This window comes from Sinocyclocheilus rhinocerous, unplaced genomic scaffold (assembly GCF_001515625.1).
Source record: "Sinocyclocheilus rhinocerous isolate Xijiao unplaced genomic scaffold, SAMN03320098_v1.1 scaffold1802, whole genome shotgun sequence".
NCBI classification, from domain to species: Eukaryota; Metazoa; Chordata; class Actinopteri; order Cypriniformes; family Cyprinidae; genus Sinocyclocheilus; species Sinocyclocheilus rhinocerous.
Window position 1 is genome coordinate 106165 of NW_015654351.1, and position 26542 is coordinate 132706.

The 26542-nt window shown below is 35.3% G+C and overlaps 1 protein-coding gene across 1 annotated transcript; it reads right to left on the minus strand.

Annotated features, from left to right (window-relative positions):
- Window positions 1-5034: 5034 nt before the first annotated feature.
- On the minus strand, window positions 5035-25879 carry LOC107716995 (protein phosphatase 1 regulatory subunit 1C-like). The gene is made up of 7 exons (XM_016523637.1): window positions 25730-25879; window positions 25443-25620; window positions 23419-23479; window positions 12400-12434; window positions 11990-12056; window positions 6649-6852; window positions 5035-5466 (listed from the first exon to the last, which is right to left on the minus strand). The coding sequence occupies exons 2-7, from the start codon at window positions 25521-25523 to the stop codon at window positions 5399-5401; spliced, it is 516 nt and encodes a 171-aa protein (XP_016379123.1). The 5' UTR covers window positions 25524-25620; window positions 25730-25879; the 3' UTR covers window positions 5035-5398.
- Between the last annotated feature and the right edge of the window lie 663 nt (window positions 25880-26542).

A 26542-nucleotide genomic window follows, 5' to 3' on the forward strand; every position in this document is an offset into this window, starting at 1 on the left:
ACAGTATTATTATAAGATCTCATTTGTTATGCTGTCCCTTTATTAGGCTACAAAATAGGTTTATCATTATATTTTACTATTGGAAGTTTATAGATTTAGAGAACATATTATTTTGCTCTCTCTCACACACACACACATCACACACACTCACATATTCTTATTGTTATGGGTTCATGCCATAGGCATAATGGTTTTTCTGCTGTACAAATTGTATTTTCTATATCATTACCCTAACACTACACCTAAACCTACCCCTCACACTAAACTACAGTTATTGTAGGTTTTCAAAACACTACATTCTGTATGACTTAGAGTATAAGCTGTTTTCATCATGGAAACCAAATAAATGTCCCCACAAGATCAAAGTCTACTGTTATTACTATACCTGTGGGAACATTTGAACCCCATAATGCAGGGAATACCAGTACACACACACACACCAAACAGACACACACACACAGCATGTAGACACGAACACACACCACAGACACACACACACAAACACACACACACACACACACACACACGTTACAGTGCAAAACAGTAACAGGAGGGACATTTTATCCTAAAGTCAGCTATTGTTACTCATGTGATAAACAACAAGCTAGTGCATAGTGATCACAGAGGAAGATTTTTAACCTGTTTATTAATCAAAATTACAAAAAAATTATCCATTAGAAACAACCATAACAGAGTGGACATGTTATGCTTTACCACATCAGTGAATCATTATAAAACACTAAAAAAAGGGTGAATTAAAGATTGTTAACTACTCTGCTTCTTGTAGATAGTTTGCCACCAAAAAGTGTTATACTTCTTTAGAATCGTGTTATTAGATAAACATTCAAGGGCCGTGTTCAGAGGGATTTTTCAGTAACAGGGGGGACATTCAATTCAGGAACACAACATCTTTTAAAGACTTTAAACATAAAAAAAGTTTAAATAACTAAAAATATATTTTGTTGAGGAATATTATAAATAAGAATATACAACAATGTTGAAAAAATTGGAATTTGTTTGAATTGTATTACTTATATTTGTGGCTGAAGTTATGCAAGCTTACTTGGGGACATGGCATTTTAGCCTACTTGCACTAAAATAAGAGTAATTATTTTTAATTAATTAATTTTAAGGACATATTTATTGTGTTTGATTGTAGAGGGGCAGTAACTTTGTAAGATTAGCATTCAGAAACAAGTATTAATTTTTACACAAAATATACCACATTATGTCATGGGGACTCAAATGGCACCGAATACTAGGAATGACCCTTTTACTACACATACCATTGTTAATTTTCGTAAGAGCAGTGTATTAAAATAGATGAATGAATGCCTTCAAGAAATTTAACAATGTTGAACATTTTGGCTAATTAATCTTAAACCGTATATAACGCGTTGACAGCATGACTTTGAATATTAATTAAGAATTTTGGCATAAATATTACATACAGTGAAATGACTGTCAATGAAAAATGACAGAATAATGACTAAAATTTTATACAAGTGAATAAATATGTTAATTCTGATCTTATTCATCAGGTCTCGCACACAATGCAGCATTTAGTGATGGGAAGTTCGGCTCTTTTAAAAGATTCGGCTCTTTTGGCTCGGCTCCCTTAGAAGAGCCGGCTCTTACGGCTCCCAAATGGCTCTTTATTTAGTATCACTTTGAGCCTTCTATTTTAGCCCAGTTTAGCAATTGTGAATGGTTTGTGTGTTAGTAAGCAATTTTTTATTCAGTGTTTTCATAAAAGCCTTATTTTTATGCATTTTTTTTTCGTTACACAAATAGGCTGCTATTATTTAACATTTTAATAAACTTTAATAATAACACTTTAGTCTTTAGGGCAGGTTGGCATTCAGAAATATCAGATGCCTCAGCTTGGATATGCTGATGCGATTTCTCCTCTCTGTGATTATTTGTCCTGTTTTTGAGAAGACTCTCTGAGGGGACCGATGTTGCAACAAATTGCAGTGTCTTCCTACCTTAACCAACGCGCTTGCGTTTCAATCCGGCTCCCCTGTCCCTCTCTGTCGCTCTGTGTACCTGGTTTGTACCACTACACTCGTTATCTTCAGAGCTTGTGTCCCCATTCCTTCTTTCACATAATGCTATGATCCTAGTCTGTCCTCCCATGTGATTAGCCATATGTGTATTTTTTATTTTTATTTTTAACGAAAAAATGCATAAAAAATAAGGCTTTTTTATAACACTAAATAAAAAATTGCTTACCAACACACAAACCATTCACAATTGCTAAATTGGCCTAAAATAGAAGGCTCCGGTTGAAGATTCGGCTCTCCCCGACGGGAATCGGCTCTTAGAGCCGGCTCATTCGCGAACGACACATCACTAGCAGCATCGCAGTCACTATTTAAACGAGCACTGACACAGTGTGGTGAAATCGATAACTTTACGTTGGATTAAAACTACAAGTTCCGTTGAGTTTGGAAAATTCTGTGCACAGTAATCATCAGAATATCTCTTCGCTTGTCTCTGAAAATGTCCGGATTTTGAAATCATCCTGCAGATGCTCATTTTTACAGGCTTTTATTCAACTAGGTGATTACAGCATATGGAAAAATATACATAAACGGAAGAATCATACACTGCTTCGACGGGCACTTCCGGTAATCAATTCCGCTGTGATAAAGGTCCATTAAAACGCGCAACACTGCAGTGGGTGGACAGTGACTATACGAGAAAATAGAACTGTGTGTGAACGAACACCACCGTTCAAAAATTCGGGGTAAGAAAGATTTATAAAACACTTTTATACAGCACGGATGCATTAAATGTATCAAAAGTGACAAAAGAGTTGAAAACGTACAGTCACAAACAATATCTATTTCAAGTAAATTCTGTTATTTTGAACTTCCTATGTATAAAAGAATCCTGAAAGAAAATGTAGCAAAATTATTAAGCAGCACAACTGTAAGAAATGTTTCTTTAGCAGCAAATCAGCATATTGCAATTATTTCTGAAGGATCATGTGACACTGAAGACTGGAGTAATGATGCTGAAAATTCAGCTTTGCCATCAGATGAATAAATTACATTTTCAAATTCTATTAAAGTTTTTTTAAACTGTAATAATATTTCACAATATCACTGTTTTTTTAACAGTTTATTACTGCATTTTTAATCAAATAAATGCAGCCTTGGGGAGCAAAAGAGAAAAAGAAAAAAAATCCCAAACTTTTGAACAAAAGCGTACTGTACATTCAAAATACAGGACTGACTGTATTCTGCTGCTTTGTGAATGTGACATTGGATTCTCTTTTGGTCAAGCATCTTTTTGCTGAATTCAAAAGACCGACACAAATCAATGGACCATCAAATCATTATAATATGCAAATCGTGGTGAAAGCTTTTCCTACATGTCATGTTTCCGCAGTATTATGCATTATGTGTTCATGATCTGGTCCTACCAGGGACGAAGGGTGGCTGGTGCTGGTACGGTGTGTCTTTGCGTCGTGGTGACAGGTCTCCGGGTTCCTCAGACAGTGTGTCCAGGTGTTTTTGAGAGAGTCTTGGAGGATGATGACTCTCTTGTTCCTCTTGCTGGCTATCGCTGTGCTCTCTACCTGCAGGACGAACACAGCGTGAGTCCCAGCATGCACCTGTCCCAGTGTGACCTGACTTACCCATCTAGAGCCAGTTGACTAGACAAAGGTAGTTCAAAGGTTGATTGCGATCATCTTGATGCAGAAGAGTATAGACAATTAGGAGGTTATGATAAGCCCTGGTGAAGCATGTTTTTTTTGAGCAAACACAACTGCAGAATGAATTAATATTTTTTTAAGTTTCATCTTTCATCTGGACAAGCTTGTTGGACACCTTTGTAATGCACTTGCTCATTCAAAAATAGACAAAGTTACTGCTCATATCTACTTTAATAGGGAAACACTAACATTTCCTAATGCCCACAACTGTTATGTTGTTGCGACATTTTCAAATCAGCAATAAAATCTGACATGGATCACATTTTGAATAGTCTCTTTTAAAGTTACAAAAAAGCATGCCTTTATTGAAAAGCTGAACTGAAAAGCAGGACTTTAATTTTTACAGTCGCCATATTGAATGAGGTGATTTTTTGCCAGTTATTTTTATATCTGATTTCTTGCTGCTAGGATGCACAGAAATGACATACTTCACCTTTAAGCCTCATGACATGTCTTATAGCAAAATAACGCAAAGCGTGCTGCAAGGATGACATATTTTTGTAGGCCAAGACCTAGAAATTAGTTTGCATTTGAGTACTTTTAGATGTTTCCATTGTCCTGAAGTCAATGCAATTTATGAAGGGGTTTTTGGTTAATTGGATAAGATAAGGTTTGTGGTTAACACAAGATCAGTTTTACTCTACAACATAAAATACATCAGTAATACCTCCTTGTGATTTTTTTTTAAAGGTTTTACTTGTCTTGAAAAAGCTGGTTGCAAACAAGTGGCTAAATGGGACTTCTGAAGTTGTCAAGGACATTAAACATCATCCCAACAAAGAGGTAAGCTCATTGGCTCAGTAGTCACTTTTACAATCACGCTGTTTATATTCACGCTCTTGCAAACTATTCTAACTTAAACTTTCATTGATTGTTTTTTTTAAATAAAGATTGAAATAATTGTCGAAGCTTAATGGTGGTGACGTTGAAGTCAAGCAGCCTTGGTGTAGTTTATAGTCTATGTTTAGCTTTTTACTTCAAAAAATTTTTAATTTGTGAAGATTATCATGATGAACAAATCATGTAAGAATCATAAACTTTTTTTCGGTCACAGATCTGCAATAATCCAAAAGCCAATGGAAAAATCCTATTGGGTTTTTGTTGAGGGAATCAGGGTGATGCTATAGCAAAAATGCCTACCGAAATACGTCAACACTGCAGCGCTCTATTCAGTCTTCATTTATTTATCTAAGATTGGGACATTTTGGAAGTGGGAGATGAAAAAGCAAAAGCACAGTAACATTAGATAAACAGCACTTACTCAAAATTATTTACTTCATTCCTTATTTTTTTTATTTCAAGCTCCAAAAAAGTTTATTTCATTGTCTCTACTTTAAAAGAAATTATTACAACTGATCTGAAAGTGCCAAAAATATGCTGCCCGCATTTCACAGATATACATATTGGAAATATTTCAAATGCCATTTTATCAAATAGAAAAACAAACAGGACAGATCATTTTAGTACAGAGTTCAAAGTGAAGAACAAGCATTTCACTTCACACAAATAAAACTGATTAAAGGAAGTCATCACTGGAACTTTGAAAGAGGTGAGAAAGTACAATGCGTGTTTTTAGAGAAAGCAGAAAGTCTTCTTATTCAGAGTCCAAAGAGTGGAGGGGACAGTACATGTTTAGGAAGGGTCTGCGGTGTGCCAGGTACGTTATTATGGCTATCGAGAGACAGATGAAGGACTGCTCAAGTTTTTCTGCTCACTTCCTGAGGTGTCTGCTGTGTCTCCTGTATATGAATATACAAAACAATGGTAGTAATAATATTCAAAATAATAACAGAACAAAAATAAGAATTTAACAAAAAGTGGAGGAGAGACAGAGACAAAAAAAAAGTCTTGTCAGTCAAGTGCAGCAGATCTTCCAACCAAGCAATCAGCTTTTCTTTACATAATCGTACAAAAAAGATATTGTTTATGAAGGATAAAAGCACTCAAAATAAAATAATTAAATCAATAAGTAATTAAACAGATATTACATGTACTAATTTATTTTGTATTTTAAAAATAAACAGTTAATTAAATCTATTATATGTGCACATTTATTTTGCAATGATAAAATTAATCAATAAATGTACCAATTTAATTTGTAATATTTGATTAAAAAAATTATTGTTAAAAACATTTTTATGATATCCACTTACATAAAACCACTGCATAAAATAAACCAATGCATTAAATAATTAATTTTTCTTGATAATAGGCCTACTAAAAGTTTGTATTTCCAGCAGGGTTATTATGGTTAACTAAAACTGAAACTAAAATTAAAACCATAAAATCATAAATCATAAAAACATTTTTGTTACATGAAAAAAAAATATTTACTGTATATATTTTAGCTTGTTGCCAAGGCAATTTCCCATTTTAATTTAGTTTAACTTGATGTACTAAAATAAAATACAAAATGCTAAAACTTTAACTAAAAAATACAAACTGATTCAAAATATTGTAATAAACAATAGTATGATACTACAATTTTTACAATAGTTTACAATAATATGATAGTACTATTGTCTCAATGATACTAGAGTAACACTGGTTTCAAGATATCATTGTTAATAATACCAGGCTTCATTTCCAAATTCTTATTGCTGAACCATGAATTTACGGACCCAGAGGGATTTTTCATAATTAAATTATTTTCAAAGGTATTATTTAAATGCAGTAGTTTTGTAAAAGTTTTAATTGAATAAATTCGATTATAAATTGAAATAAATTAATGATTTATTTAATTGATTTCATTATTTAATTTAGAGCACATTGGTCCTCCATAATTCTCTGCACAGATTTATTTTAACCTGATTTTAATATATTTACAAGTGAGGGATTGTTACATGTACTTTCCTAGCTACCTGTAAATTGTTCAAAGCAACGATATTATCACTGCTTCCCAGTTTTTGTTCTGGACTTACCCCCGGCCCCACTGCTGCCTGGCTGCCCCTCAGTACTGACATAAGACTCATTGCCATTGGGCTCTGAGCTGTTGTGATTGGCCCACTGAGCTTCGTTGGCAAAATGCTGTGCTGTGATTGGACTGGGCGTGTCTGGGCTGTCAGAGAGCCCCGCCTCCTGCTGCTCCTGCCTCTGAAAGTGCTGCTCCACCACCAGCTGCAGCTCTGCACTCAACACAGGACACACAGCACAGCGCCACACAGTGGACACAGGCTATCAGCACAGGCGTGCAGTGTGCGGAACAGTGAGAGACCTCTGAACCCCATCCAAATGTATGACATCAATCAAAGTACACTCAACGGGGCGGCTATGAAATGGAAAATGAATGACTTGCGAGATGTATGCATGCTATGTATCTCAAACCAAAAAATTGTTCTAAAAAAAAAGACAAGTATTTAGTCATTAAAAGCATTTATTGCAATTTTTAAATACTATACAGGTTTGTTTCAGAAGTTGGGCTTAGGGCTGGGCAATATAGCAAAAATAAAAATAATTTCTTACATAGAGTTTTACTAAAATTAATGATATTTTATATATTAATAATATTTTATATTCGATTATATTAGTAATTTTTATAATATAATATAACAATAAACTTGCCAATGCTATGCTGTTTTGTGCATATTAGCAGCGAGCCACAAGACCAGTAAATATTGTGAAATTACTCTAATGACAAGCTCTTTAGGTAACATAATGGCCAAAAAATCTCATTAAAATAATAATGATATTCTCAGTGTTGCTTCAGTTTACTTAGTCAGAAAAAAATGAATGCTCAATATATCACCCAGCCCTAGTTGGGCTGACATCAGTTTTGATCAACAGCACTATATTTCTTGGTGACGAATCAAAGTAGAGAGCTAATGCACTGTAAGCTGATAGCTCTCTCATGAAGCAGGTCTGAAAGCATCTTAAGAGCTTACTGAAATACCTTGGGGGGAAAAAAAAGAAGAAGAAAATCAAATCAAGATACAAAACAATAAAAAGTAAATCAGGGAATCCTGAATAATAAACTACTGGTAACAAAACAGAACTGTGATCTACACAGAGACGATAGAGCGCAACAGATATAGATGAGTTTGTTTCTTCATCAGAACAGATTTGGAGAAATTTAGAATTGCATTACTTGCTCACCAATGGATCCTCCGCAGTGAATGGGTGCTGTCAGAATGAGAGTCCAAACAGCTGATAAAAAACATCACAATAATCCACAAGAAATCCATACACTCCAGTCCATCTTGTGAAGTGAAAAGGTGTGTTTGTAAGAAACAAATCCATCATTAGATTCTTTAACTTGAAACAAACTCATCTACATCTTGGATGGCCTGAGGGTACGTTTTCAGCAATTTTTCATTTTTGGATTATTTATTTCTTTAAATATGTTTCCACAAGAAGCCACAAATCTTGAAACAAGGAAATGAATACTTTCCCCCTCTTTTTTTTTTTGCTTCAAATCAAAGTATATAATATTATGATTGATCTCAGAGCTAGTTGGTTTAATTCATGGCTTTGAACCCTTAATTGAAGAGTATTTTGAAATCCCAATAGAGAAAGTGAATGGCGAAAACACTCCCGCAATCAAGAGCACTAAAAAGTGGGTGCTCAATAAACCGCTACATACACTCAGCAGTTTTACCCTGGAATGAGTTTAGCTCACCACTTTGTCGCTATCCAAAGCAATCTTCTCAAAACTTTTACCAATCTTTTCACAGACAAGAGACCCCTACTTACACAAATGAGGTTCTGACACCATTGAATCATGACTAGCCCACACCAGCACAGCACTCTAGCTTGGCATCACTGCAAATCAGATTGCTTTAGCTGTTTCTGCCCTGCACTGACCGAAAGGATGCTGAGTGTTCATTCAAAACTGCTCTGCCAGGCTGTCCATTTGAGGCCATCTCTCTAGAATGATGCATCTCTCTCTTCTCCCCCCACTCCAATCAATAACTCAAGCTAATGTGAATTTAGCACGTCCATGCCAGGAAATGGCCTTGTCGGACTCCACTGCTCTCCCTCCCCCATCTCATTGTCTTAAAACCTCGACTTTGTCGCAAACGTGGCCTGGCGGACAGTGCACATGTTTCGGCATGTTGCACGGTGGCACTTCAGTGCAGACGACCTGAGTTTGAATCCAGTTTGGGTCGTTTCCTGCTCTCTACTGCCCTTGTAATTGGCAAAAAAATAAGCAATTATTAAAATAAACAAACTCTACTCTCAAGATTGCATGTGCACTGATAAAAAGCGATGTCTGAAGATCACACATTTGCCACATGTGACATCGCTGGGGTGGCAGGGTTTCTTCAGGTTTTATGAAAGTAAATTTAAGACTTTTTAAAGACCTTTTCAAGACCAAGTAAAGAAAATTTAAGGAATAAATTGAAGGGAACAAAATACGCCAATAAGTTTTCTAAATGTAAATGTAAATGCACACAATGAGTTGCATTAGCAACACTTCAAAGTTTGAAAATACAACTTTCAACCTGAATTTGATTTATTGACATTTAATTAATAATAAAATTCTTAAGGCTTAAATAGCTCTGCTCCCAACCACTAAAATACTTTTACTGTAACTTCTGATCACACTGCAATAAAGTGATGTTTCCAGTGCAAATCTAATATTCTAAAATCAAGATAAATTTGCTTGAGAAACATAGTGACAAGAAAATAAGTCTTGGCTTTTTTTTTAATCATCAAACTAATCAAAATGAGTTGAGTTTATGATTAGAACGAGAAAAAATACCTGCCAACGGGCTCAGAAAAGTCAACTTAATTAAAAGGGAAAACAAGTTTTCATATCCCATTAACAGATATTTGTTCTTGTTTTAAGCATGAACTGACTTAATTTTGGGAGATTTCTCAGGAAACAGGATCATATCTTCATTTTGCATTTCAAGTAAAAGTATCTTAATTCAAGGATTTTAGATTTTGGAAGATATACATTTTTAGAAATGTTTGCGACATTTAATGCCATGAATTTATGAATTTTAGACTTTCTGCTCTGATTTAAATCCTTTCTAAGGCCTTAATTTGCGGAAGGGTGAATTAAGACTTTTTGAGACATTTCGAGAAACCCTGAGTGGAAACCCCACAAGAAAAGAGAAACAGTGGCCACATACACACTGAAAAATTTTAGGAGTGACAGAATCATTACAAGATTCAACACTGTATAAACTGCATAAACAAATAAATCGTAAAATAACTGCAGCTGAAAATCAGGAAGGAGTGAAAATTAAATGAAGTGCTATTTGACAGGAAAACTAAAGAATCAAAAATGTAAATAAAATCTGAAAAGCTGTTCACTAGATGCATTGCCATGATCTGTGCAAAAGACTTTACTTTGAATTAAGTCACTGCTTATAATGGTCAAATCTTTCAGATTAAAATAAAAATGTTTTTTTTTAATGAAGAACTATGAATGAATACAGGCAGTGTATTGTATATTGTACAGTGGGTTTAAAGTCGGAGACCACATTGAAAATCAGGCATTCAGAATTTAATTTTAACCCATGGATATACAAATGTTTGGGATTCTTACATTTTGAAACATTCTAAATAAGACATTTTTTAAATTGTGCAGTTATTTCTAGGCTATTAATCAAATCTGTGACAATGATCATGTGATTCTTAGATGTTCTTTCTTTTGTTGGAGCTCAAGATGCTCTTTTTGGATGATTCTCAAATCATGCTGGGAAAAACTGATGAATCTTCACTAGTGTACTCAGACTTTGGACCTCACTGTACGTGGTTAAGAGCGGAGGAACTGTATTAATATCAGCGACTGATCCATAAGCACGCGCAGTGTGAGTAGTCTGTTGAGTGGGCTGCATGTGTGGGTCATTGGATGCAAAACGCCGTCTCCATCAGTGAAATATGTAGTGTGAATATTAATGGAGAAGATGGCATGGCTGAGTAAGTAAGTGTACTGTGGATCATACTGTACACACAGATGGCATAGACATATCATTCCTACTATGCAGTAACTTTTCACTGCATTAATATATTGTTTTTTAAGATTGAAATCATATTAGTAATCACAAATAGGAGGGAATTTTACATAATTTCATAATTTATGCCCCTGATAATAAATAACTTATAACATGAAAAAGCATGAAAAAAAACATGTTTTCTGATCGTTTTTTTTATTTTTAACTGAAAATCAATTTATAGATTTCTTTTCTGTGTCCTGTCCAGTATCACTTTGCATCCTGTTAGTCCTCTGTGAAATCCTTTTAAGTAACAAAAATCAGCTCCTTAATTACATAATACTCCAGAAAGTGACATCATTTTTGAGGGAAAACAGCAGCACAAACATCAATAAGTACGGTAAATGTACAATCAATAAATAAGTACCAGGGTTATTATCATTAAATAAACCAAAAACTAAAACCATTATATTATATATATATATATATATATATAGCTAATATAACTTTTTTTCAGCTAGTAAAAACATTTCTCATTTTTGTTTAGTTTAAGCTAAAATAACGAAAATGAAATACTCTAAAGCCTAATAAAAACTATACACTTTTTAAAAACAAAAGCTAATAAAGATGCCAACGACACAAAACAAAACTACTAAAATTTAACTAAAATAATAATTATGAATATTAACAAAAAATAAAGTATAATAGTACAGTATATAAATTAGCAATGGATTTGATGAAATCTGTTTTGTTCCGTGCATCACTATAATCAGAATCCGACAAGCTTTATTTGCCAAGTGTGCAAATAAGTGAGATTAAGAATTAAAAGCAGTATAAAAATTAAAAATAATACACATATAGATGGAGTAAGCAGAAGACTTATGTACAGATGTGCACATTATAAATATTAATTATATGGCAATAATATATTATAAATATATTTACTCATATTAACTGTAATCTAAATCTAAATATTAATTGGGTTGTTTGACTCTAAAACAATCCATTTTGACTGATACTGTACAGTTACAGTATAAAAACAGTATGATAAAATCAATATACAAAGGTATAGAAAAATTTCAAATGTAAGCTCTATCTTTAGCTCTTAGTTTCCATCATCCAGTTAATTTCTTGTCATTATATAAATAATTAAGTTTTAAATATTAAAATTCACCTTTCTGAGTTTAGCCTTTATTCTGAAAATCTGGTCCTTTTATAGAAATACTAAGTTATGACAAAAGTATATTTGTGTTTTCAAATGTTACCGAACTCAAATGGTACTGCATAACAGGAATGATTCAGATGGTATGGTTAGGTAAGAGCCTGAAACGTCACATAATATGCAGATGGTGTATATGGTTGGATGCGGGTCTCATACCTCTCATGGTCGGTGGCGTGTAGACGCTCTGTTTCCTCTGGGCTGGAGACAGCTGGGCACTCTGGGCCTGGCGTGGACAGTGGAAAAGCACAGCGTGAGAGAGAGGATCTGATTTCACGCAGACTCTATTTCAGGAGCTTTGCTCCAGCAGGTAATCAATGGCAACTGCATCAGAGCTCCATCCATCTCATAGCAAACCCTCCACTGAGCATCATAGAGAGCTCTGCAGAGAAGCAGCCGGAGGCTTTGCTTACATACCGCCACATTCACTAAGACATCTGAAAAGAACACCGTGTGTTGTCTGATACAGTGATGGTGGAGACAGGAGTGAGGGAGATCAAATCTAATGCTCATTTTAAGTGCTAGGGTTAATCTCTCATCTCTGTTATTGCTTTAGATACAGTACTCACCTCTGTTTGACTGCTTGTAGCCTGCTTGTCATCTCCTGAAGGGGAAAAAGAACAGGGGGACTTACTTCTAATACCATTTTAATGCTTTAGAAATGTAGCTACAAAGAAAAACTTTATTCTTAAAATTATACTTAAAAAGTTTTAAAATTGACAATAAATATATTTACATTGTTCCAAAGAATTTCTATTTCAAATAAATGCCATTTGAACTAAAAAATATCTATCTATTTATCTATCTATCTATCTATCTATCTATCATTTTGCCATTAATTATAATAATCCGGTGAGATTTTTGTTTGCACAAGGAGTCTGACAACAGTCAGTGCTGCACACAGAGATCTGATCTCATCATCATCCAGTCCGTCTGGAATGACATGAAGAAACAGAACAAACTGAGACAGACTCAATCCAGGAGAACTGTGGCAACGTCTCCAAGATGCTTCAAGAAACCTACCTGCAAAGCTACAGTACTGTTAAAAGTTTTAGGCACTTGTGTAAAAATGCTGTATAACGAGGATGCTGTCAAAATAATGTCATAAATAGATTTTCTTTATCAATTAACTTCTATTAACTAAATTAAATAAACATTTGGTGTGACCATCCTTAAAACAGCTTTTGCTCTAGGTGCACTTGCACATAGTTTTTCAGGTAGCTTTGCAGGTAGGTTTCTTGAAGCAAAATGAATTTTTGGAAATGTAAACTGATATTTCTTACTGACACACTACAGCAAAAGATAGAAATAACTGACTTAAAACCATTTTTTTTAGCTGGTGAAAATACTAGTGTTCTAATAATTTTGGCCACCACTGAATATAGATATAGATATATATTAATGTGACTTGTAGATGGAATATATATACTACTGTTCAAAAATTTGCATGAAATTAATACTTTTATTTAGCAAGGATGCATTAAATTGATTAAAAGTGAGAGTAAAGGCATTTATATTGTTACAAAAGCTTTCTATTTCAAATAAATGTTGTTTTCAACTTTCTATTCAATAAATAATCCTGGAAAATAATGCTTTTCCACAAAAAAAATAGTTTTCAGCATTGATAATTATTTTTTCTTGTGCACCAAATCAGCATACTAGAATGACATCCAGATTCATCCAAATCTAAAGTATGTACAAACATTCTTCCAACGTTTTGTCTGAAACATTTTTAAATGTTTCAGACAAAACACGTATTTTTAATACGTAACATTTTTAAGTGTTAATACTTTTCAGAATGTTTAAAGAAAATTTAATAGTAACATTCACACAATGTTTGCAAAATGATTAAATAGACTGTTCCCTTAATGTTCACATAACCAAGAAAAAATTTTTTTTAAACTTTTTTTTTTTTTTTACGGACATTTTAATGTTCAGACAATATGTTTTCATTTTAGTTCAGGGACCACAACAACACTGTAAAAAATACGTGTAATTTTAACTGTAAAATTTTGTAAAAACGCTACTGAAAAAAAATGTTAATAGGTTAACAATAATTTTTTGACATTCGAGTCACATCTAATCTGTAAGATTGGGTCACAGAAACGTCTGCGTGCTTCATTTCTCCTGAATTTCTGTCTCCACAAATTCTGTTAAAGGACACTAAGAGCAAAGCCAAATTTAGACCAATTATATCTTGATCCAAGAATGGAATGCGTTAGGCGACTAACAAAATTAGATTTTACATTCCACTCCCAAGTTTCTTTTTCATAATGCAAAACTGCTTTTAGGGGGCCGACCCATTTCTTTCCGCGACTGCACTAAGAGAGGCTTATTTGTTAATTTCGAGACTTGAAAGACCAATTTATCTTCTAGGATCATCATGTTTCTTTCAGAGCATCTCACAAGTTCATGCATGCTCTCAAAGCTTATGCGCCTTGAGTTTGACTCTGTCATCCCTGCATGAAGTGTTTGGAGCCCATGGACTCCAAATGATTTCATAAAATTCTGGAATGTTCAACCTTTTTTAATTGGTGGATTTTGCAGTGAGGATCTGGAACTTTTGCAATCTGGTATAATTGGAAGGTTGTTATTGCTGTAGCTTCAATAAAACAGAATCATCAAATTATTCTTTATCATTTTGTCACAGAATTTATTCCACAGAATTCTTTTTTAAGATAAAAATATGTTTTATTTAATAAATTGTATTTCATGTTTTTGAAAGAAGTCTCTAATGCTCACTAAGGCTACATTTATTTGATCAAAATACAGTAAAACAGCAATTTTGTGAAATTTTACTAAAATTTAAGTTTTTTTTTTATTATTTGAATATATTTTAAAATTCATTCAGTGTCATTACTCCTTCCTTCTAATTCCTTCTAATGTGTTGATTTGGCACTCAAGAAACATTTTTTTTTATTATTATCAATATTGAAAACAGTATTTTTGTGGAAGCAAAAAGTTATTTTTAAAAAAAAGTTTTTTACAGGATTATTTGTTTAATAGAAAGTTGAAAACAACAGCATTTATTTGAAATTGAAATATTTTGTAACAGTATAAATGTCTTTACTGTCTTTACTGTCTTTACTCAATTTAATGCATACTTGTTGAATGAAAGTATTAATTTCATGAAAAAAAAACATACTGACCTAAAACTTTTGAACAGTAGTAAATATTTGCCACCAAAATATCTTCAGATGTTACTGCATGCAAAATTATTAGTTAGTTGTATTTATTTAGAAGAAAAATGCACATGGGTCCTATGTGTGAATTAACTTGATACATCCACTAAAATCAACTTAATTCGTTGCAAAAATGGTTAAAAAAAAAAGTGAAGTTATAGTCAAGACAAAATAATTTGCTTGTAAATGCTATTTAGTTTGAAAATGAAATTCATATATTTTGGAGGGCCACTGTATATATTTAGCATGTGTGATCCTGAACCACAAAACCAGTCATAAGGGTAATTTTTTATTAACTAAATAAGCTTTCCATTGATGTATGGTTGGTTAGGGTATAGGACAATATTTGGTCAAGATACAACTATTTGAAAATCTGGAATCTGAGGATGCAAAAAAATCAAAATATTGAGAAAATCACCTTTAAAGATGTCCATATTAAGTCCTTAGCAATGCATATTACTAATCAAAAATTAAGTTTTTATATATTTACGGTAGGAAATTTACAAAATATATTCATGAAACATAATCTTTAATTAATATCCTAATGATTTTTGGCATAAAAGAAAAATCGATAACTTTGACCCATACAATGTATTGTTGGCTACGGCTACAAATATACCCGTGTGACTTTGTGGTCCAGGGTCACATATACTGAATTGTTTTGAATGTAGTCTATGTTTTGTATTGTACTTTCATACAATGAAACCTATGTAGTCAGAGGACTTTATGCACCACTACTGGACTGACGTTACACTTGTTTAAGGTGGAAAGAAGAATTTAAAAGCCCCTGATCTCTCTTAAAGCCACTGAGCATCTTTATTCCCTCACCTAATAGCCACTTAAGACTTTAAATGGAGTCCGAGCAAATGCTGGATTATGACTCCAGACCTGACGTTAAGTAGAACCAGAGGCACACAGAGCCACAGTAGCCAGAAGAGCTTTCTGCTTTTATGGGCCCACTGGCTCCACACACGAGGACCTCGTTACAAAGATGTATCGCACAAAACGTCCCTGCCAATGCCACAGGTTCTGCTCCATGAATGCTGCACTAAATGACCACTCTAACCACAATAACAAGCCAAGCCGCTCTTCAACTTCATCTCCTGCTCGCGGTTATGTGGTGCCCAGTTTATGACAAGCAGCAATCGTGTGACGCAAGTTCATAAAGCTTCAAAAACTTTCTTTATAAGGGACCGATTCCAAGTGTTTTGGATCAGAGGAAGAAATGCCAGCCAAACAAAGAGGTGCTTGTTTTGTGAATGCAGCTCTGTGCGTCCCCCCTCCTCAACACGCCCCTGGGATCAGAGAAAGAAATGCCAGCCAAACAAAGAGGTGCTTGTTTTGTGAATGCAGCTCTGCGTCCCACCTCCTCAACACGCCCCTGCGATCTACATCCAAAATCAGCAGGGGAAAATAGGCAGCCGTTCTCCACGCACAACCGCAACGCCACAACAACCACCCAGCGATCGTCTGCATCAATCGGGAAAAACAAACAGCTCTGAAATTAACAGCACTTCCCAGTCATTTGTCAGGTTTGAATGGCTTTGCTGGAGCGCATGTCATCTCTGTTGAGTAAGACCTGGCAACCGACGGGAGACAATAAACGCTCTTAGTCAAGGGAAGCTCGTGAGCTCATAACAAGGCCCTCTTCTCAAGCAGAACTGGCAGATGGCAATGCTGGCTCCAGCGAGGAGGTTTGGTTAAGCTTTATCAAGAAAACCAGCCATCTCTGCCAAGTCAAACACAAGAGTATGGGCACATATGATCTCTGTGAGCTTCCAGCCAAGACTAGTCCTGAACACTCGGATGAGGTGGATCATTGCTATATTTATTAACGGGTATTGAACCATTTATGAAGCCACTCTGACGTTTATGACAAGCAGCAATCGTGTGACGCAAGTTCATAAAGCTTCAAAAACTTTCTTTATAAGGGACCTATTCCAAGTGTTTTGGATCAGAGGAAGAAATGCCAGCCAAACAAAGAGGTGCTTGTTTTGTGAATGCAGCTCTGCGTCCCACCTCCTCAACACGCCCCTGCGATCTACATCCAAAATCGGCAGGGAAAAATAAGCAGCCGTTCTCCATGCACAACCACAACATTACAACAACCACCCAGCGATCGTCGGCATCAATCAGGAAAAACAAACAGCTCTGAAATTAACAGCACTTCCCAGTCATTTGTCAGGTTTGAATGGCTTTGCTGGAGCGCATGTCATCTCTGTTGAGTAAGACCTGGCAACCGACGGGAGACAATAAACGCTCTTAGTCAAGGGAAGCTCGTGAGCTCATAACAAGGCCCTCTTCTCAAGCAGAACTGGCAGATGGCAATGCTGGCTCCAGCGAGGAGGTTTGGTTAAGCTTTATCAAGAAAACCAGCCATCTCTGCCAAGTCAAACACAAGAGTATGGGCACATATGATCTCTGTGAGCTTCCAGCCAAGACTAGTCCTGAACACTCGGATGAGGTGGATCATTGCTATATTTATTCACTGGTATTGAACCATTTATGAAGACACTCTGACACTGGATGTTTAAGAAAATATATCACTGATTCTTGAGACTCAGGACAAAAACATGACACATCTTTACATTAGTTTTGAAAATACATATTATCACTGGAATGTTCGTAATACATATAAAACACTTCATTTTATTATATTTACAGTTTATTTTAGCAAAATTATGACATTAAATATTACTCACAACCCCTAACATCACCTCAAACCAATTATTTGTACATATTAAAATACTATAAAATATAATATAATATAATATTTAAAACAGTAATATGTTAAAAAGTTTAATGTAAAAAAAATATACCTGTTTTATAATGTGGTTTGGCATTTGTCGTTTGTTGTATGTATATATATATATATATATATATATAAAATACCTGGTGAGTTACACAATTATACAATTGTTTAATTATATATAAGTGTGATTATTTTTTTCTGTCACAACCATTTCAGCATATCAACTTACACTGTAAAAAATGTTTGGGAATTTCAGATAGGTTTAATATTTTAAGTAGGTCCTGTTAGCAACTGGATTTAATACATTTGTGATATGCAAAATAAATGGAAAAAATATAATATTCTCTCTGACTGAAATTACAGTTTAGTAGATAGAGCTGAAAATCAATTTGAAACCATCATATAATATAAGTGAATGCTAAATTTACCAGTATTTATCAACAAAATCACATATTTTGTGAGGAAATTAAAGAAACAGGACCCAAACATGTGAAAACCTCCGAACATGCTGAAAAATATTAATTCTAAACAATTCCTTAATACATAGAGTAAACTTGATTTTTAGTTCTCTAGCCTGTTTTGTACTAATTCTCAAAAATCACTGATGTCTGACCTCAAAGTAGCCAGTGCATTGAAGGAATTCACTGTCACAACATGAGCATAATATGACATTATGTGTTTTTCTGCATTCAAGTGTTTCTGGGAAGGTCCAATTTACAAGCTTGGAAGTCGCAATTACGATTTGATGCGTTATAGATTTCTGGTCTGAATAAACTGGACGCATTGAGCAATTTCATATTTCTCTCTTTTCAGTTGACAAACACAGGAAGCGTTTTTAGCACTAATGCAACACTGTAGATCAAAGGACGCGCATTAGGTGTGGAAATTTTTGCTATATCTGTGTATTTTATCATTTTCATGCTGCCGCAGAGAATTATGGGAAGTTTTGTCCCACAAGCCTGGCGCCTCATAAACGTGGCTAAATAAGAAGTGCTGTCTGGCAAGCTTTGTTTTTATTCTTCATCAAAATACAAAGTACAAAGTCAATTATACAGACTATGTTAACAATTAAAATGTAATTATGAACGATACCAATTAGCTTCCACCTTCATTGTTTAATTTCCAAGCAAAAACATTGTGATGCCATTCATGTGTGCTCAAATCGTGAACGAGATCGTTCTGACATAGCTTGAAGGCAGCATTTGTTTAGACTCTGGAATGGTTTCTCTACATTTACAGTGCCAAAAACTGGTTTCTCATGTGGGCTGTTGAGTGGGATTAGGGTCGAGGTTACCGTGTTTACTGATGACGCTAATGTGCTGGCATTTCCCTCAAGTGGAAAACATATGAACTTTCTCAGCATAATGTAGGTTTGAAAACAAAAGTCTTCAGGTATAGACCACATGAATGTTCCATGAAAGTCTTTAGGAACAACTACAGTATTTTACTGTATGTAAAGACAGTTTCTCAGAGTAAAAATGTAAAAAAAGATAATTGTGAGTTTAAAATAAGAAATGAAGTGAGATAAAATGTCTCACTGTGAGATTTTCAAATGTGATATAAAAAGTCACAATTACAGTATGTTAAAAAGTTGTGGTTTTTAAAGCCACATTATTTGTGAGATATAAAGTTACAATTGTGAGATATAGATTGACATTGAGAGATAGAAAGCCACATTGTGAGATTTAAAGTAATTGTGAAATACAATATAAAGTCACAGTGTGAGATACAGAATCACAATCATGAAATATAGTCATAGTAACATAGTAACAATTGTGAGATATATAGTCATTTTGTGAGATATTACATTTACATTTACATTTAGTCATTTAGCAGACACTTTTATCCAAAGCGACTTACAAATGAGGACAATAGAAGCAATCAAAACTAACAAAAGAGCAACAATATGTAAGTGCAAATGACAAGGCTCGGTTAGCCTAATGCAGTACACGTAGCAAGGTATTTTATATATATATATATATATATATATATATATACATACAGTATATATACAGACACACATATACATATACATATACTTGGGCGGGTCATTCCACCAGGAGGGAACAGTTAATGAGAAAGTCTGTGAAAGTGATTTTGTGCCTCTTTTAGATGGCACAATAATACGCCGTTCACTTGCAGAACGCAAGCTTCTAGAGGGCACATAACGCTGAAGTAATGCATTTTGGTAAAGGGGTGCAGAGCCAGTGGTGGTTTTGTAGGCAAACATTAATGCCTTGAATTTAATGCGAGCAGCTACTGGTAGCCAGTGCAAATTGATGAACAGAGGTGTGACGTGCATTCTTTTCGGCTCATTAAAGATTAATCTTGCAGTGGCATTTTGGATTAATTGTAGAGGTTTGATAGAAGTGGCTGGAAGACCTGCCAAGAGAGCATTGCAATAGTCCAGCCTGGACAGAACAAGAGCTTGAACAAGGAGTTGTGTTGCATGTTCTGAAAGAAAGGGCCTGATCTTCCTAATGTTGTATAAAGCAAATCTGCAGGACCGGGCAGTTTTAGCAATGTGGTCTGAGAAATTCAGCTTATCATCAATCACAACTCCAAGGTTTCTAGTTGTTTTTGAAGGAGTTATGGTTGATGAGCCTAACTGGATGGTGAAATTTTGATAAAGTGACGTGTTTGTTGAAACCACAAGCAGTTCTGTCTTAGCCAGGTTGAGTTGAAGGTGATGGTCTATCATCTAACAAGAAAATGCCATGTGAGACAGAGAAGAGAGAGAAGTGGTCCAAGAACTGAGCCCTGAGGCACCCCAGTAGCTAGATGTTGCGACTTGGACACTTCACCTCTCCAAGACACCTTGAAGGACCTATCTATCTAGATATAGTCACATTTGTTAGATATATAGTAATATTGTGAGATATAAAGTCAATTATGAGATATATAGTCATATTGTGAGATATAGTCACATTTGTGAGATATATAATAATATTGTGAGGTATAAAGAAAACATTGTGAGATATAGTCACAATTGTGAGATATAGTCACAATTGTGAGATATATAGTCACATTTGTTAGATAAATAGTAATATATTGTGAGATATAAAGTCAATTATGATATAGTCATATTGTGAGATATAGTCACATTTGTAAGATATATAGTAATAATGTGAGATATAAAGTTACAATTTTGAGATATATAGTCACATTGCGAGATATTGTCACAGTTGTGAGATATATAGTCCTATTGTGAGATATAAAGTCACAATTTTGAGATATATAGTCACATTGTGAGATATAAAGTCAATTATGAGATATATAGTTGTATTGTGAGATATGAAGTCATAATTGTTAGACAGAGTCACATTATGAAATATAAAGTCACTGTTGTGAGATTTAAAGTTATTGTGAGATATAAAGTCACACTGGGACATATAAGATCTCATTTGGAGCTTTAAATTAATACTGTGAGATATATAGTCACATTGTGTGATATAAAGTCACAGTTGTGACATAAAGTCATGGTTGTGGGATATAGTCACATTGTGAGATATGAAGTCATCCTGGGAGATTTAAAGTCACACTGAGAGCTATAAAGTCACATTGTGGTATGTAAAGTCACAATGTGGGATATAAAGTCATAATTCCCTTTTTATTTACTCTGAGGCAAGAACAGGCTTCTGTATTAACCTTCTAAAAGGGTCATTTGTAGATAGTAGGTATAGTTGAAGCTCAGCAAAATACATCCCATCCATTTCCAAAATAACCCTGAATTCCACTCATAGATAAGCCATATTGTTCTACATTGAGGTTAAACTGAGCGTTCACCCAGAAGAGACAACACTTGAAAAAGATGACAGAGCTACAGTGCACCGGTCCACACAGCCTGTCCGCTCCCATATGCTGACGCCATAGGTGGGATGTTTGTGCTGATAGCGGCCTGTTGACCGTTGCCACTTTCACAGCATGTTGTGCTGTTCCGACCCAAGGCTAGATTACAGACGCTCCGACGTGAAATGACATCGTCAGACCTATCAAGTTGTCCTTTAAACCAGAAGAGCACATTTCCTCCCGCAATATCATATAATGATTGTACATGAGAATTGGAGAGGGCCTATTTTCATAACAATACAGAAATCCATGACCTTATGTAAACAATAGCGGAAATTCAAAAGAAATACTCCACAGCTGAAATACTACAGCACCGAACCTTGAAAAACACCTCCAAATGATGCACAAATAGACCAACTCTTATTTGTTTTTGAAAAGAACAGTCATGAGTTCTAGTACTAATGCATTAGGGATGCCGATCCAGTTAACCGAAGCAAACATACAGAGTTAGAGATCTGCACAATGAGAGAATACTGAAAACTTTACCCTAAAGTTACAGCTTAATGAGAGACAGACCATTCACTGTAGATTCTTACCTTAATTTAGATGCACAGAAGGGCTGTAGTTCAATAGCGCCTTGTTTGCTATGACCCAACGGTCCATGTAGGTTGAACCAACCCTTTCAGTGACTACAAAGAAGCACACACACAGTTTAATGTTTTAAGGCTCTTACCTGATGCACTGGGCTCATTGTAGATGACCAAGGTGGCTGGAGTAGGTCTGCGTTTGCGAATCTGAAGAGAAAAAATATTCTATTATACTAATTATACGGCCATTAACAAAAGTACAGTGGTTGTTGTAAAACCCATTTAACTGTGTTAAAATCACTATGATACACATCCCTGAGTGGCTTATTGGTTTAATTTAATACAATGTCCTGCTGGAAAAACCCCAAGCCTAAGCTGGTTCACTGGTTTAAGCAGATCCCCCCAGCCCTACCAATAGGAAAATGCTCCAAAACCCCTCTAAAACCAGTTAATAGACCACCAAAGATTTTTTGTTTATTAATTTGTTTAGCAAAGCAGCAACAGTAATATAATAATCTAAATGAAAATAATAGAATCATACTAATAGATCTATTTGTGCATAGGGCAATAATATATAATATGCAAATGTTTAATAAACATTCCAACCACTTATGTATACCACGTACAATATATATATATATCAGAATTTAGCTTGCAGTTGTAGTATTACCATGGTACTTTTTGTTACTTTTGTAAGTGCTAACTGACAATAACAGATGGAACATGGGCGTAAAATGTTCATGCTGACTGATTTACCCCATGTGTCCAGATACCAGCATTTGTTGGGTGATTCACTGGGGTCAATACAATCAATTCCCTAAAGAAGACTGCTGGGTTTAGATCACTTTTAGCCTCACAACATGCTGTCTCAACACATGTGAAACAGCATGAGCTCACACACAACAATGTCGTCCACCTCCATGCGGTTTGAAATATACACTGTAAAAAATGACCGTGAATTTAACGGTAAAAGACTGTAAAAATGCTACAGTAAAAACCTGTTAAATGGTTAACGGTAAATTCCCCTACTATATACGGTGAAAAACTGTATTGGACATTAGGGATGCCGATCCAGTTAACCGAAGCAAACAGTTACAGTTACAGCTTAATGAGAGACAGACCATTCACTGTAGATTCTTACCTTAATTTAGATGCACAGAAGGGCTGTAGTTCAATAGCGCCTTGTTTGCTATGACCCAACGGTCCATGTAGGTTGAACCAACCCTTTCAGTGACTACAAAGAAGCACACAGCTTGTTTAATGTTTTAAGGCTCTTACCTGATGCACTGGGCTCATTGTAGATGACCAAGGTGGCTGGAGTAGGTCTGCGTTTGCGAATCTGAAGAGAAAAAAAATTCTATTATACTAATTATACGGCCATTAACAAAAGTACAGTGGTTGTTGTAAAACCCATTTAACTGTGTTAAAATCACTATGATACACATCCCTGAGTGGCTTATTGGTTTAATTTAATACAATGTCCTGCTGGAAAAACCCCAAGCCTAAGCTGGTTCACTGGTTTAAGCAGATCCCCCCAGCCCTACCAATAGGAAAATGCTCCAAAACCCCTCTAAAACCAGTTAATAGACCACCAAAGATTTTTTGTTTATTAATTTGTTTAGCAAAGCAGCAACAGTAATATAATAATCTAAATGAAAATAATAGAATCATACTAATAGATCTATTTGTGCATAGGGCAATAATATATAATATGCAAATGTTTAATAAACATTCCAACCACTTATGTATACCACGTACAATATATATATATATCAGAATTTAGCTTGCAGTTGTAGTATTACCATGGTACTTTTTGTTACTTTTGTAAGTGCTAACTGACAATAACAGATGGAACATGGGCGTAAAATGTTCATGCTGACTGATTTACCCCATGTGTCCAGATACCAGCATTTGTTGGGTGATTCACTGGGGTCAATACAATCAATTCCCTAAAGAAGACTGCTGGGTTTAGATCACTTTTAGCCTCACAACATGCTGTCTCAACACATGTGAAACAGCATGAGCTCACACACAACAATGTCGTCCACCTCCATGCGGTTTGAAATATACACTGTAAAAAATGACCGTGAATTTAACGGTAAAAGACTGAACATCAGAGTCTGTTTTAAATAAGAGATAACCTTCTTGAGCCGTCACTTGACCTATCAAGCCAGTACTGCGTTCTCACAACATCAATGTTTGTTGATCGTGTACATCTGTTATCAAGCCCAGCCAACTCACTAGTTGCATGACCACAAGTTTCTCATGACCTCACTGGATATTGCTGCATTATATGATGCGAATGCTGCTGGTGACACCAAGGTAACATTATATTAAAATGGCAAAAGCTGAGCAAAAACTACAACCTAACTAGAAAAAAGACCTTGGATTGGATCTTAAAGCATCTTTCAATTTGCAGATATTGTTTAATCAGGGCCAGTACACATTAATAATACATAAAATCTATGTAAAATACATACATACAACACTTTTAACATTAAAATCCCTTTAAATGTTCCCCATTTTAATTTGACAACAACTTTTTTTAATTTCTTTTAATTCTGGTGGGAGTCATGGGTTCCCCAAAAGGCAAATGATAACTGACTAAAAGTACTTCTCTTCCTGCAGGGTCAGTAAAAATCTGAACTACTAGACTGATTGTGCCAGCACACAAAGTCACTGAGCCATGAACCTGCATCAGACCAGGTTCTTAAAAAAATAAAATAAAATGCTCCAAGAAACAAGAGCGAACACTGCCTTTACTTACAGAGAACTTACTCAGCACAAGAGAGACTGCCACTGATTGGACAAGTCGGCATCATCATACTTTCCTGTTATGACATTGTCAGCAACAGCACCAACATCAAACACTTTTACTGCCGGGCATGAAGCCTCACCGCTGGATCCGGATCCATCAATGAACAGCTCTAGCACAATAAGAATCTATTCAGCTGCACGAAAGACAATTTGACAAAGAACAAAAACTTTTTTTTTTTTACCACCAATTCACACTCTTTGAATTACACCTATCAAAATAGTCAACAAAAACTGTTTTGTACTGAAATTTGACAGCAAATTCTTAATTCCCACTATTTGATCAAGCCATTCCAGTGGTGTGCTTTAAAAAATTACATATTTTCCAAGCACTACAATCTCACCACGTATGACATCATATCATAAAACTGATTTTGGCAGCAATCTGCACAGATCTGATGCTTCAAGACAGCCTCAAGGGAGCCGAAGAGCAATGCAGGCCAGTCTCCATTAGGCACAATGCAATAAAAGAGCTTCTCTCTACTTACATGCTCGGCCGCCTGGGGATCCAACTGGCTCTGGAAGAGTGGAACGGCAAACTGAATTTTCTTAGGGCTGTTGGGCTCCATGCTGAACGAGAGAGCTGACGGAGAGAGAGATGGAGACAAACTGGACCCTACTTATCAGACCCTGTGATTTCCTCTCCCTCCTGTACGGCCCGCCTTCCTTTACTCCACAGAGAGAGAGAAAGAGAGAGTGAGAGAATGAGCCACACAGACAAACAGCAGAACAAATAGTCAGTCTGTCCTTCCCACATTCGTGTTGTCCCACTCACTTTGCTGTGGTTCTGTGTCCCATAAACCTCAGAGAAGCAGAGATGGCTGCAGGTCTTCTCAGTACGAGTTTTCCGACTGCTCCGGGACACGCTCAGATCTCTCTCTGCTTTGCTGTCTCTCTCTCTCTCTCTCTCTCTCTTTCTCTCACTATCATTAGCAAGACTCAGAGCAATGCAATATAAGCCCCCACCGGGACCTGCTGATGCTCCTACATTATTTATGATCCTGATTCAGGATGCTGTCGGCAGTTTTCGCATCACATGGCCGGATTTCTCTGCACGGACACGGGTAAACTGTGAGACAAGAGAATGTTCTTTATAATGTATAACAAGCTCTATCACACTGGCACTTCATTTATGGATTTTTAATAATTCAGGGATTCTTGGGAGGTGGGAATGATTCACTGTCCTGCTAAAATAGCCGTTTTATTTTTAGCCAGAGCGGATGTAGTATAAATCAAGGATTTAAGACAAAAGTGAAGAATGCTTTTGTGTAGTAATATGTAAAATATTAAATGAAGATTCCAGTACTTTTGATACAATGGATTTTTGTGACATTTACAGGCATCTGGGACTGGCATAGGGCATTTTAAACTTCATTAAATAAAGATTGCACTCACAAAGAGCAATATCTAGCTGATATATTTTATATTAATGACACTTTCTAAGGCAAACATCACTATTGCTATTGGTTTTGGTATTTGAATAAAACATAAACTATACATAAAAGGTATATTAAACTTGAGTGCACATGTTGTTCTGTACCATCTGGTCTACAGACATGAATGACAGCTAAAATGATATGGTATATTG